The 15,129-nt window shown below is 41.7% G+C and overlaps 1 protein-coding gene across 8 annotated transcripts in view; it reads left to right on the top strand.

The window, feature by feature from the left end:
- The window catches only part of ST3GAL3 (ST3 beta-galactoside alpha-2,3-sialyltransferase 3), a 175,992-nt gene that overhangs the window by 92,849 nt on the left and 68,014 nt on the right, over window positions 1-15,129 (top strand). For all 8 annotated transcript variants that reach the window (XM_017824733.1, XM_017824737.1, XM_017824736.1 and 5 more), the window contains one exon: window positions 13,901-13,995. In XM_017824733.1, coding sequence (XP_017680222.1) covers window positions 13,901-13,995 — 95 coding nt within the window. The remainder of the gene's footprint in view (window positions 1-13,900; window positions 13,996-15,129) is intronic.

Below are 15,129 nucleotides of genomic sequence, written 5' to 3'. Positions count from 1 at the left end.
GCTGTACTGGCCCTGGGAAGGTTTGGAAGCAGTTTGTTGATACTGCTACACATCAGCCTGTTCTTATTTCTACTAGAGCCGCTCTTGTGTTTTTACTCCTAATTCCTGTTTGCAGGGGGATACTAATCCCTGTAACTAGGGGTGCCATTTTTCAAATGTTAGCTGATAAAAATTGGCAGGAGTGGACCTGTTTCGCTGCCTTTAAAGCTTGGTATCACCAGAGGGGCTGTCAGTTTGATTCACTCCATGACTGGCCAAGATACTAAAATGAAAACCATTGCTGCAGAGCATGTATCAGGCTGTCATGGTGGAAAAACATGCACTGGGAATACTCGGAAGTAATTGCTACAAGACAAGTTTGGTAACATGAGTGACCTGAATTGTTGAGGAGACTGTTTACTATGCAGTTTCTGTTAAATTCAGCGAAGTGATTGTCTCTGAAAATCTTTCTTCAGTGACTTGTAGGCTGTGGTTTAGACAGTGATATTTACACAGCATTGATGTGAGAATCTGCAGGTTTTATAACTGGGTTTCTTGTGAGCCTCACTGCCAAGTGCTCTTAGTTTGCAGCTCAGGAAAAGCACAATGTGCAATGGAAAGGTAAAATTTAGGAGGGCTGAGCATGAGCAGTACAGAGGCAGAGAGAGTAATGTGGGATGATACTGTACTGTTTTCTCAATCCACAGTTGTCTGTTTGAACACTTGCCCTAAGAACACCCATAAATACTTGTGGGAAGTTCTCCTTTTGGCCAACAGCATGTCTATTTTCCTGGCTAATGCGAATCTGCTGTTTCTCTTGTCATTGAGATCTATGGATACTCGGCTAATGTAGTCCTTCAACTTTTTTGTTTAGACAGGGAAATTTAAGAGCATCCTGAACTAGATGGCATTGTGGGCTTTAATTCTTTTTTAAACTACTCTAAGTTAATATGGGGAAATTGTTTTTAGAAAAATAAGGGGGAAAAGTTTGGAAGAGCAGTCACAGTGTTTTATAGGATTTTATTACAGCTTTGAAAAAAGATATTATGTTTGACTGTCATTATTATTGTTATTTATTTATTTGGTGACTTGAACCATAGCTTTCTTTTTATTTATTCTGTTGTACCTCAGTAAGTTCAGATAAGTGACTAAGTATTTGTTGACTTATTGAAGGGTAGAGGTACTTAGGATGATAAGATATTAGAAATAGCTGGTGATTAAGATCACTCATCATTTATAGTATGGCCTTCATTTTCTTTTGCTAGTGCTTTTCAAAGCTTTCACTTTGCAGACTGTGAGCTCTTATGCCTTTTTTTTTTCAGTTTTTCTTACCAAGGTGATTGTTTTGTTAAAAGTGAGATTAAATGAGAACAAAATGACTGCAATTTGTCATTTTAATGGAGAGATTTCTTGCCCTGTCACACCAAGCATGTCTGCTCCCAAAATGTCTGTAGTGAAAAGTTTAATACCTTCATGGAATTACTTTTAAAACTTTCAAGAAGTGGAAGGAAAACACAGAATACATTCTCTATGACAGATGTAAATTGCAAGTAGTTGTTTGTGGAGTGCCATCTAAGTGGTTAGACAAACATAGGTGGGCAAATAAAAGAATGAGAAAAGAAACCAAAACCGGATGATGTCAAGAAACTGCAGTGAATAGACTGAATTCCAGACTGAGGTGGAGAGTGAGCTGCTGGAGGCTCCAGAGCACAAGTTCTATGAGGGGCAGCTGAGGGAGCTGGAGCTGTTTAGCTTGGAGAAAAGGAGGCTCGAGGGGAGCTCATCGCTCTCTACAGCTCCCTGTAAGGATGTTCTAGCATGGTGGGTGTCCTCTTCTCCCGAGTAACAAGCAGCAGGACAAGAGGAAATGGCTTTAAGTTGTGCCAGGCGAGGTTTAGATTGGATATTAGGAAAAATTTCTCCACCAAAATGGTTGTCAAGCACTGGAACAGGCTGCCCAGGGAAGTGGTGGAGTCGCCATCCCTGGAGGTAGCTAGAAGGCGTTTAGATGTGGCACTTGGGGACATGGTTTAGGGGTGGCCGTGGCAGTGCTGGGTTAACGCTTGGACTCGATGATCTTAGAGGTCTTTTCCAACCTAAAGGATTCTATGATTCTTTTGTGAATGAATCCCTGATGGATTCACAGAGATGCTGGGTTACAAGGTCACTCTCTGTACTTTGTTCCACCCACTCATTAAGGGTATGGAAAACCCTGGGGTGTGGCAGGATTTCTATGTCAGCTGGCAGTGCTGCACACTGGAGCCACTTCATGTTGGGTTGCCTGAGGGAGGGGGTCACTGGGAAAGTATTAATTGTAGGAGTGAACTTATTGATGCTCTCTACAAAGGCTGAACGCAGTTAACGCTATTAAACGTTGCTGCTGGGACAAAAGTAGTGGATCAGCAATCTTCACTGCTCTTTGTAATATTCAGGAGCAAATACAAATGCTGATGATGAATATGCCTGCAGCATTTCTCTGGTTTGGAACTTGGAATCGCTCAGACTGCACTTTGTCCATGTGCAATAGCTCCCTTTGATAACAGCCAAAGACATGTAATTTTAACTTTAGCCGTTATGTCTTGTTTTCTTTCCCACAGCTGTAGGAAAAGTGCTTTCTTTATCAAGGATACTGAAAGAGAAGACATATTTGTGTGGGTTTTTTATCCCCTCATCTTCACCGTAACCATTTCCTTTAGTAGCTAATAATATTTAGTATTTATTTCAGTGACTTAAATAAATCTCAAATGCATAAACCAGCAGCATCCTTTTCTCTGCATTTTTTTCTTGTGGGAACTTGTTGAAATGAACTATCTCATTGAAAAACTCCATTCCTGGAAGGAGAAGGAGTGTTGAACCATTCTTCTAGTGGTGCAATAAGAATGGGGAGAGTCTGTCTGCTTTGATTAGTGAATCAGGGAGGATATCTGTTCCTCCAAAAGATTTATAGCATTTTGGAGGGCAGGCTTTTAAAGCATACCTTGTGCTTCAGGTGTCTATCAAGCCTTGTAGCAGAGTCCTTTGAAGGTACTACCATGGGTGCTGTTGTTGCTGCACAGCCTCTTGCCAAATGCATGTTGAATTTGGATGTGGGGACACAATGGAGCACAGGACTCTGTGCTGGCTGGAAGGATGGGTCTTATTTTTTGCACCTGTTTTGCAAGTAGGACAGGAGAGATCCATGTGGTTCGTGGTTCTTTTCTTCATCTGAGTAGTCAAGTTGCACCTCTGGTCTCCTCTTCCCTGCCTAATCTCTAACTCAAGCCAGACACTTTCTGTGTGGGATGATGAAGAAAGGATGTCTGTCTGTGCTGGCACTATTTGCAGTTTTCTCCACAGCACCCACTTGCTCCGTGAGTCAGTAAATCCTTCTGGTTTTGTCAGGTGGCCTCTTACATGGAAATTCTTCAGTGTCCAGTCTCTATGTCCTGTCTCTGGAAACAGTACCCAGAAAGAGGTTTTACAAGCTCAGTGTCTTACCCTTTTTTTGTTAAGATACTTGTTTATTTTTAAAACTATGGGACCAAAGGAGAGAGGCGTACATTAAACAATGCTGATATTATCTGGAAGATTTTAATGCATGTTGCTTTACAGATCACTCTTAGGCTAAGGGCTGGAATTAATAAGGTGACAGAGGAGCCAGAGAATTACATGAAACTGGGCACAAGCTCCACGCCTGCCCTATCAGATATTATCTCCAGTTACAGAAGTACCTACTGGCACCCGAGGGGAAAAGATCCCTCTGAAAACACTATTTCCACTTGGGCTTTTGGCCCTTTTTTTTTTGTTTAGGTTTCCAGTGAAATCCTTGGAGGTTTTTGCATCTGGTTAAAGGAAGAAAAAAGCCTCTGTCTGAATCCTAAATAGTAACAACTGGCTGCCCCCAGTTTGTCCTGCACTACAATGTGAAGTCTATTGTGCAGCAGAGTAACAAAAACGCATCTGGAATTTTTCCCGTTGGGATTGATGTGAATCTTGTTAATAGCAGCTTTGTGATGTTTTTCAGTAAGTAACATTATTCTGAGAGTAATGGAATTCTTTTGTATACGCTGTACAAATGCATATCAAGTGGTTGTACCTGGGAGGTGGCACTTAAAGCTATATTATCCTGTTTCACTTAATAGAAGGAAAAAAAGCTTATTCTCTGGTCGGATGGGTGATACTGCTTTGACTTTGAGGCAAGCTTGAAAAATCACACAACTGTTTCTTGAACAACTTCCTACAAGAAGGAGCATACCAAGTTAAATTGTTTAGGCATTAGGAATTTGTGCAGTGGAGAACATTTCCACTCTCACCATTTTTTAAGCTAGGATGTCCATCTGCTGAATGGTGCAAGTTATGGTGTGGATTCCAACCAAAAAGTGTTGTCCAGTTTTAAAGTGTTGAGGGAGAACTGTGCTTGCCCAGCATCTCCCATGCTTGCCCAATACCTCCTGTGCCTTCAACCCCTTCTTGTTTTCGCTGCAGATTTCGTTCTCATTTCTAGTTCTTATCTTCCTGTTTGCTCAGACTGCAGACTTGATTTGATATTGTCATTGCTATGCCAGTTTTTCACATGAAACCCACACTGTGATGACTTAAAAAAAAAAATCTTTTGAAAATAACTGACAAAAAATTCTAAGAAACAGCACAGTGGACGATGTGTGTAATTGTCTTTGAGCGTCAATTTGTGTGGTGTACAAAGAAGCTGAATGATTTACTTCTTGTCTTTGTTTCTTTGCATTTAATTATCTGCCTGTCTTGTGTGCTGTAGGCAGCTATTGGAGCAATAGCTTCTGCAGATTTTTTTTCTCTCACTTCTAGTGTTTTTCTCTCATTTCCTGTTTGTGCTTGAAAGCAGGCTTGTCCTTTGACTGCATTTTCATTGGGGAAACTCTCTCTGGATCACCTTAAAGTCACTGTAGGGAGTTGCACTGATGAGAATTGCAACCTGCAAATATTCAGTAATAATGAGTCAGGACAGAAAATGCATGCAGTTGGAAAATAATGGTTTCTTTTCATTCTTCCTTGGGTTTATGAGCATTTATTAGTTATTGAGGTTTCATTTCCAAGTATAAGGCTAGAAAAAGATTTTTTTTTGTTTACTGTGGGGTTTTTTTTAACATGAAAGTTAGAAAAAGAGAGTCTCCCAGGAGTGTGATATGAGGAACTGTGTCCTGTAGAACTTTTCAGAATACTGCCCTACACGTAAGAAAGTCAGAAGAGCTGACAAGGCCTCTGTTAATGTCATGATGTGTACTTCACAGCAGATTAATATTTTCCATATCATGTTAATAGGAATTTTTTATCTAGGTTCTGAAATGGCATTGATCATTCCAGAAGTGTATTAACCTGGAACAACTTAAGACTATTCTCTGAGACCAACCCATCTGTTTCAGTTACAATGCTTGAAACACTGATGTTTCCTCTGCAGCATCCTCACTCCAGTAAGTCTTATGCAGGAAACTTTTGCCCCAACTGGATTTTTGACCCAGATAAGAGCAACAGGACAGGTGAAGGAACATTAGACTTTCAGAAACTGAACAAATTATGAAGCCCAGTCCCCTGTCTGTGCAGACAACCCCTTTCATAAAATGACCAAGCTTCTCCTCAAGTCATTTATTTTGAGCTTTCCTATCTCCATCAGCTTCCATCACAAAGCTGGTTTGGACCTTTTTAAATGTTAGTGACCTTATTTTCATCTTCAGCTGGCTGTATGATGATCAAGTCATACTCATTTTGTGCTTATTTGTTAATTAGCTTCAACAGCTCTTTCCTTTCCATGCTGCATCCCCTGTGCTGTGCATCGACAGAGCAGTCACGTCTGTTCTGTGCTTGTGCTTGGCTGTGCTGAACAACCTTTGCATTTTGGGTTTAGCTGATGGTGGAAGGCCCTTCTTCATCACTGTCCTGTTCCCTCCATATATACCAATTTGTTTTCAGCTTTGAGTGTTCCAGGCTCTTTCTGCAGTGACATAATTACTTGTTACGAAGGCCACTCAAAATTTTACTATTCCCCTCAATGTTTTGAAATTTGAAGATTGGTCTGAAACAGTAGAATAACCTCAAGATAGGCATATACATTAAATACTGTGATAGGAGGAAACGAGATCAGAGGCTTTTGAAACAGTGAAGTGCAATTTGTTGTGCTCTGCCATAACACTGCTGGCAGCTTGAGACAGTCAGACATGACCAGTGGTGGCAAGAGTGAGCAGTGGGTGGCAGTGACGTGGCTGTGGATTAACTTCTTTCTACAAGGAGGATAAAGAGAACATTAAGTTGGCTTTGTAAAAGTAACATGCATTCAACTGCATTTAACAGCCTGGTTAATTAGTATCTATGACAAAAGACAACAGGTCCGTGGTTGGACCTGTGCCCATCATCTGCAGTCTTCTGGAATGTCTTAGATCTTGGTCAGAAAGAGCAGATACCCCAGAGACCCTGCCTTTTGGGAGTGCAGTGTTGCACAGCAGCAGTTAGCCCACGTGAATACTCTCCAATTGGTTTTCATTAGAAAGCACAGTCTCCTTCCTATCCCAGTGGAATATGAACAGGAGCAGAGTCGTACTAAGCTTTGGGCAACTGGCAGAGTTGGTGGCTGGCATCTTCCACAGGAGCTAACTATTTCTTCTTGGGAGAAGGATTGGACCCTTTGGCCTTCCCTCCTCCTCTCGTTTTTTATTTGCACGGAAGGCTTTGGAAACCCAGGCAGTAATTACAGTCTGCTTTCGCTCACCTTCATCATGTTTCCAAATATCACATAATCTCATCTGTTTGGCTCAGTGCTCCCTCAAGTTCTTGAAGCCCTCACCTGGCTTCTCATAGGAAAAATGAGCTGTAATTCAATCTTGCATCATTGACAATAACACACGAAAAACAAGCTATGGCATTGAAATGACGTTAGGAGACTGGTTTTTAAACTAACAAAACTCTGCGTTGTCGAGGAGTTAGCTTTTCACCCTTGCATAATTGGGTTTTGGTATTAGGGGGTTCTGTGAACAATGACAAATTTTGCATGTTGTCCTATAAGCTGCAGGTCAGGACAAAGTTTCTGCCTTGTCTGAATTTTATAGCTTGCCCCCCCACCCCCCAAAAGGAAGCCAACCTTTAAACCAGGCTTCTTGTTTTTTTTGTGTGTGCATGTGTGTTTTTTGTCTGAAATGTTTGGAGAATCAGTAGGAAAGTCCGAGGATTTCATTAGAGCAGGCAAGCTGATTTTTTTTTGTCTCTAATACTTAGTTTATCTCAAAACTTTCCAGTCTACTTGGGTTACATAGGTAATCTGCTCGGGACACTGTTGGACTTCATGCATGCCAGAACACAGTCAGTTAGCAGGAGGGACTGAGCTGATATTAAATAATTTGTTGATTTTGTGCCTTGGTGGTGCCATAAGCTCAAGATATTAATGTCTGCAGAAAGGTTAAACTTTACGTGTCTTCCTGTTTATCACAAAGGTGCGGGGTACAAACAGAAAGGAGTTTTGGCAGGCAACAGGCTGCAAAATCCATGTGCTGCTTATCTACAGTGGTGTTTGTACTGAAATTTGATTACCATATATGAAGAGAAATACTTAAAAAGCATAAGGAGACTGAAGAGCAGCTCTTGATTCCCAACTACAGCAGACTGTAGCTCGGGAATTTGGTCACCTCCTGGCAATGTTATCCCAGTGTGAAAGTGGTTTTAGATGAAATAGACCTATGCAGGACTTCAGAAGATCATCTATTTATTTTCCCTCTTAAAAGTAGGCACAGCTATGACTAACCCATGTTTAATATATATAAACTTGTTCTTAAAAATAGTACAATCAAATCAGAAACCCGTGTAGTTGATATGAGTTCTGTAACTCATGTCCAGACAATAGATTTCAGTGTGTAATCATCCCAAGCATAAGAAACCTTTTTTAATGTTTAATTGAAGTTTCCTTTGCCGCATTCTAGGTCCAGGGTTACTACTTGTCTTTACCAGGGATACAGAGGTGCTGCCTTTCTCTTCTGCAGCAGCCTTGTAATATTTAATAGCTTATCATGTCCTTTCAGTTTTCTCTAGACTAAACAAAGTAATTTTTTTTCTAGCTTTCCTCAGAGTCCGTGTTTTCTAGACCTTATATCTTTTTCAGAGCTCTCCTACGGCCTTTTTTTCGGTTTGTTCATTTTTTTTTGCCTGAGGCCCAGGGTTGGATGTGGTCCTTGGGCTGATGCTTTCTGATCCTGATTAAAGTGGACTATTTAGCGGGTTTTACAGCTGTGATAGTTACATTTTCAGTCATGATAGGATGTTTATCTTTTCTGCAACAGTGTGACAATGTTCTGTGTATGAACTGCAGCGCAGAGGATGGAGGCCCTTTAAGATACACCCTGGAGCAGCTGGTCCTGCTCTAAATAGAGCAGGGAGCAGGCAATGGGAAAAGCCTGCACTGATGAGTTTAAACAACCTACTAGGTGATGGAGAGCAGAGGGCAAGAAGGCTGATGATGCTCCAGAGTGCCTCAAAGGTACAGCGCAGTCATTCCCAGGGGAGTAGGCTGGGGTAACTGGGATAGCTGCTACATAATCTCTGGGTTTTTCATTCAGTTGATTTTACCTGCCCCTTCCTTTTCTTTGCTTATGAAACAAAACCTGTTCAAGGGCGTTTTTCTGGAGTGGTTCTGACATTTAATGTCAGAAAGAAGGACCGTGGTTTACACTCGTGGTCCTTCTTGCAAAGCTGCAAAGGATCAAGTGATTACACCAGCTCAGGAAAGGACAAAACCCAAATGTCAGAGTTACTAGGACAGGGCAGAGAACAAAGCAGAGCAGTGTTGTACCACTGCATAATTCAGTGGTGTCTGTATCGAGAATGGCCTTTGCAGCCTGAAAGAGACAACTGTAGGTACACTCGGGATCTGTAGGCACAAAGAGCATGGAAGAAGATGGGTGGGGATCTGTGGCTCATTGTCTCTTGGGAAAGAATTAGGAGGTCCCACATGGCAGTGACCAACCATTCTTCAGTGGTAAGTTGTCTTCACCGTAATATTCTATTTTAGACTATTTCTGCAGTTTGCTAAGATCAACTTAATTTTTGGCCTGATCTCTGCTGTTAAAGATATTCTTGTTGGGAAAAGTAGTATGTTGATCGTAGGATGGGGTTAATCCTTTTTAATGTGGTTTCTTAAATTTTTCAACTACTCGAGAAATCTTTGAGTTGCTTGGATTTCTGACAGAGGATTAATGTCAATAAGAAATGTGAAATCGGGGCATCACAAACTTCCTCATTCCTATGCTGTCATACCATGCTGCTCCCTAGAGAAGGGAGGCAAGGAGAGAGCATACACCTAGGTCTCACTAGGGAAAAAGGAAAAGGTTAGTTTAGATTTTCTCTCTGTATTCTATAAATGCCTCTGTCAGACCTAATGACTCAAGTGCTCGAGTGCTTTGGCTTGTGTTTCATCCATTTTATTAATAAAATTAGTAGATTTTGTGCCTTCTGTCGAACCATGGATGCTTTTGAGCATCAACAAACAGAAGACAGAAGTCATGCCGGAACAAATAAGTCATTTATTTGTGTGGCTGAAAAAAAAAAGTTATTCTGACCCCTTTACAAATGCAGTGTGCAGGGTCTGTACAACATTAGGTTTTTAGCACTGTTTGGTTTTTTCCCTTTGGCTTCCACTTTTCTGTTGAAAAAAAAAAAAAAAGAAATATCTGAGAAATAAGCCCACAGTGGGGCTTAGTGGCTGCCAATCTGCCTTTCCTTAGTGTTGTGATTTTTAGGAACGTGGTGCCGTCTTCTCCTTTACTCTTTCAGAGACCTGACCTTGTCTTCCTCTCTCCTCATTAAAGCCAAGGGCACATCAATCAGTTTATTTATTTTACTTTCTGTCATATGTATCTTATTCTCTCCCAAACATTTATGTATTAATTGCCTTGAAAGCAGCAGATAAGAGTAGGGAGCAGATTCTAGTCAAGATTCAGTGTCTGGGATTGTTCAATAGCTACCTTGAATAGCAGCAGTGTAGTCTAGGATTTGCAAGGTGCTTTGGGAAGTTTGTTCTGCTCATGCTTAATACTTCATGCACATCTGAGTAGCTGTGAAGGGACAGAATAGAATGGTTGGAAAACTTGGCTGGGGAGCTTCTGGCAGGCTGTTTAAGCCTTCCAGGTAGAAATGTTTTGGAGTCACAACTCTTTTTACTTGTCAGGGGGGAAATAATTGGAAATGTAATGTTTTGTCACATAAGCCAGAATCCCCAAGGCACAAATATATATCACATTTTCTTGTGTATATAGATTCCTGTTTAAGAACAGTTTTTGGCAGTACACTTCCTTTCACTGTGCTTGGTGACAGATTGTGTTGGAGGTTTTATTAATGTTTTTGTATGAGGAATTCAGACTTGAGAGCTGGGGGAGATTGGGTGCATACCTCACAATTACCATATCCGGCATTTAGTCCATTTAGATGTCATTTGTGTTTTATCAGGGTATGCCATTCAAACTAGAGATTTTAAATGCTTGGCATTTCTCTCTCAAATTACATAGGTCATAGGTGTGTGCTGCAAGCATCCAAACTCTGTCTTTTCCAGGCTGTCACGTGCAGTGAGGTTGCATTATGTCTGTTCTGGAACTGGGTTGGGATAGAGAGGAAGTGCTTAGAATTTAAATCTGAAAATTCAAAACTCTCCCTTTCTCTGTGGGTTTCTGAAGGAGCACAGCCCTGTTTCAGTTCTGGATGGTAGTTGCTGGTGAAGCCAACCTGCCTTTAGGATAGTCCTGGCAGACAACTCAGGCAAAAAGCAGCGTCCTGTACCGAGCTGCCTCAGTGGATACAGAGTTTAACATCATTCAGAAACATTTGCTGTTTCTGTTTGACAAACTCCCATGCATTCCTTGGAATGTATTTTAGGTGCTCTGCAGAGAGCATTCCCATGGCCTGTTTGAGGCATATCCATATACTTCCTGAAGGGTCCTGGAATACACCAGGGGTGGTTCAGAGCCGAGACAGAGCAGCCACGCTCCCGGAGAGGTTTGGCAGGCAGCGTTTCCCTGTCCCTGCTGGACTTCGATTCTGGCCCGCTCTGATTTATTGAGGTGGCAAAGTGCATGAGCTTACAGCAGTTATGATTTCTTAATATTTCCAAAATGGAATTTCTTTCAAGATTTATGAGAGCTAAATATCCTCTAATTTGCTCCCTTTTTTTCCCATATGGATATAATATTTCCCCAAAGTTGTTCCTCCTCCTTCTTAAATGAAGCAAAACTATGAATTAAAAGTCTGTTTCCCTGGCTCTGTGTACAGTAGTGTTAAATATTGCCAAATAATAGTAGCTAGTCTAAGGCTGTCATGTTCTTTGCTAGAATAATCGCTAAATTTAGTTCTAGCAAGTATGATTAAAAGGCTAATGGTCATTTCACCCTTCTCTTTGGCATCAGTTTGGTCCCCTGGTCCAAGCAGAAGGGACATCATAGAGCATCAGATCAGTCGTGCTTGAGCTTCAGCTGATTTTTGGGAACTCCCCTGGGGTCCAGGGAGTTCTAGAAGGATCTGAGTTCCCTCCTTGTTTCACCAGGCACCTTGTAAGGGGAAATCTGCACTAGGGAGAGGCACTCCTTACTCCATGTCAGACTACTGTAAGCTGTCTTTTCCCTGTGTATGATTTGCATATAGGTCAGTTAATTGCATCTGTAAATAAGGCCAACTTCTGAGTTAGGCCTGACCTTGAAGCCTGTACCTTCTTTTTCATGCAGTGCTCTTGAACAGGTGAACTGAGCTGGCTGAGATTTTTATTTACACTGCACTACTTTGTAGCATTATTATAGGGAATCCTCTTGATTCTTGAGAAGAGAATAAAACCTGCTCATATATGCATTTCCTGAGGCATCCAGGTTTTTCCTGGAGGTTGTATGTCACAGCAGCAACCAGAGTACCTTGGTGACATAACAAACCAGCCCCAGGGCTGTGACCCCCAGGCAGTGCTGTCATCCCTCACCAGAGCTGCTGCCTGGGGAGAACAGGACTCTGTGGGACCTGCCTTCTGCTATAGGTTCAACTGGTGGCTGTGAAGGAAGAGCTGTGAACATCTCTGCTGTAGCCCTTCAGGATATAAAAGCTCTTGCATTGTATGAGAGTCCTGCAAAGATTTCTCCTGTTGCTGTTGGAAGGAGGTGGAGATAATTCCCTGGAGACCCACCAGTGTAACATAATAATTATATTTTGGTGCACCAAAATGTCTGAGAAAACATTGAACTAATTTGTTGGGTTGTTGAAGTTCTTAGGATATTTTCAGAGTAAATTTATTACAATTAATACTGTATTGTTCTTATTTATTTATTTACTTTTAAATAGGCCTGTGAGGGTTTTTTATCTAAGAGCTTCAGAAGCTTTATTTAACACCTCTTTCCCACCTTTTCCCAGGTAAAGTGTATATATCCTTTTGTATTCTCGGCTCTGCAAAGACATTCCTTCTAGATCAGCCATGTCATCTGTGCATCTTGCTTTTATGGTTATAGATGATCTTATTAAAGATTGCATGAGTGGATGTGAAGCAGTATGCATGGGTGCATTCAAGACTTCTTGTTTTGTTAAATACTCTCTTTACCCTTTCCATAGATTTTTGCAACCTGTGATTTCCTGGGCATCTGCAACAGGACTTTACTTTGAGCAGTTTATAATTCAGATTTCATTCCATCTTTTCCTCACTGTGCTGTTGTCTGAAATTCTTGCTCTGTTCCTGGCTGTGGCATAGTGAAGATGGGTCTGTCTTAATTCAGGTAGTTCAAGTCCAAAGGTTATCTGATTACAGTAGCACAGAGTTGCATGGTGAGTACTGAAAGATCCTGAAGAGAGAGTTGAACCTGTGGGTTACATCTGTCCCAGTCCCATGCCTAGGTTATCCAGGCTGGCTCTGTTTCAGAAGCAGGTACCTTGCACTGTAGTGGAGATGTACTCTCTGACTCTAAATATGTGGTACATTCCTTTCTTAATTTCTGTGGAATGGTGTGATTGATTTTGATCCAGGACATCTCTGCTACTGTTTTTGATATGAGTGAATGAACAAGATTTTTAGTAGTATTAGCATACTTTCTGTCTTGATACATTCAGAAATGGTCCCATAAGAAAGTTAATATTTCTCTATTTGCTAATTGTTTCCTTCTCTCTGGCCACTGTACTAAGTTTCTAGAAGGGACAAATTTTTAGTAGCTGCCGTATTTGTGTGTTGATGGTATAATTAGGATAATGTATTTCAATAATGTATTTCCATAATGACACAGTTAAGAAGGACTAGGTTTCTCTTTTGTAAGGGATTCTGGATAGATCACTGTTTGGTTTGGCAAGGACATCTCTTGAATCTTTTCTATGTTACTGAACATAGAAGAAAATACCCAACTCCTCACTGAATTTCCACAGTCTGTAAACCAAGAGCTGCTTCATGATGCCCTGAGCTGTTTTCTTTCTTGCCTGTGTGGTGGTAACTGCTGTGTACATGAATATGAGTGAGGCCAGAGCAGCCATGAGAGCAGGTAACCCCAGTCTTGCTCTCCGCAGGTGTTTGCCCAGTGCATTCCCACCTGCACAGAGCAGCACAGCGTGGATGTGTCATGAACAATGTATGTCAAGCACATACATTGTCTTGTGCTTACAAAGTTGGAAGTAAAGCTGCCTAAACTCTGGGTGCAGTTTACAACTTATCGTAGCTAAAGTAATAGCCAAACAACAGAGGGGAAGTTCTAAATTGTTGAGTGGAAGGGATTGCCAGGTCATGACTTGAGTGATTTGAGTGTCCTCCTGGCACAAACTCTGGCAGATTTGTTTCACTGCAGTCACCTTTGGGTAAAAGTAAAATCTTCCACATTACTGTATTGCCAGTGAGAATGTAGAATCAGCAGTTTGGTGTGGATTCTCTCAACCTTCCTGCAGAAATTTATCCTTCCTAGTTCAGGAGTTAATTTCTCTCTCGTTTTGATTTTCTCAGGTTCTCGAAGCCGGCACCAATGTTCTTGGACGATTCCTTCAGGAAATGGGCACGTATCAGGGACTTTGTACCCCCCTTTGGAATTAAAGGACAAGGTATGAATGAGAGAACTGTGCAGCTGTTGGAGAAGAAGGTGGTTCTGCGGATGTTTGCTCCATTTTGTTTTTTTGTTTTGAAAGCTTAGGTGTTCCCTTGGGCTCAGTGTTTTTTTCCCCCCTGTTTGAGAGAAATACTGTACATGTAACTCACAGAAACCCAGAAAGGTTTTCACAGCTGGAACATGGACCCCGGAGGCTGGTCTGAGGGAAATGGTGTAGTACATGCAGAGAGTTAGTGCAACAATGGCACTCTAGACCTACCTGCCCATTCTGGAAGAAGCATTTTGATGTTGACTGCCAGAGAATCTTGTTGCAGCTTTGCTGACAGCAGCTGAGAGTTCAAACTGACTTAAACTACCTTTGAGTCAGTGATTCTCTGAAGAACAGGGAATATGCCTTGGAGTTGACCACTGATACAAATCTTCATTTTCTTCTCATAGCATTTTATAGTTGGGCTACTTACTGACTTATATAACAATTAGGAAAAGTCTGTTGAGATGCTTTGGTGATGATGGGTGATATGTCCTGTCCTCCAGCTGAGTGTCACAGCAGGAGCTGTGTCTCAGGTATGCCGTGGGAAAGCAGGGGTGGTGCTGGTGGTGATGAGATGGGGGCCAGTAGCCCACCCAGCAGATGATCTGTTTTGTGGGTGACAGGCTCCTGGCTATCCCACATGTGCTATCAAAGGCCTCTCTGGGTGAGTGGTGGTGAGCAGAAGGCTTGTGCTCACTGCAGTGATTTGCTGCAGATTTTCTGAAGTCCAGCGTATTTATTAAAAAGTGTTTGTTGCTTTGCATCAATTTGCAGGATTTTTATTCTGCTGACAAACTCATGGTTACAGATAACCCCCATAGGAGTTGAAATATTTGGTGGAGAAAGGGCGGCAGCCACAGAAGGCTTGGGTCTGTCTTTCTGCCTGGAAGCAGGTGTGGCAGTTGACAGAACAATCTCTGGTGAAATCAAAGGCTCTACTGACAAATTGCTTTTGGCTTGCATCAGTTCCCTTCTTTGTTTTGTCCATTCCTTGTCCAGTCGGTCTTTTGCAGCTCAATAGGAAACTAATTGCTGTCCTCTAATTTAGCCAGCAGAGTTTGCAGCAAAGAACTAACAGTGGCAGCACCAGTGAGAGGC

Source organism: Lepidothrix coronata, unplaced genomic scaffold (assembly GCF_001604755.1).
Source record: "Lepidothrix coronata isolate B3197 unplaced genomic scaffold, Lepidothrix_coronata-1.0 Scaffold112, whole genome shotgun sequence".
NCBI lineage: Eukaryota > Metazoa > Chordata > Aves > Passeriformes > Pipridae > Lepidothrix > Lepidothrix coronata.
Note: the sequence above shows the minus strand (reverse complement) of the source record. Positions and strands in the feature narration are given on the sequence as shown.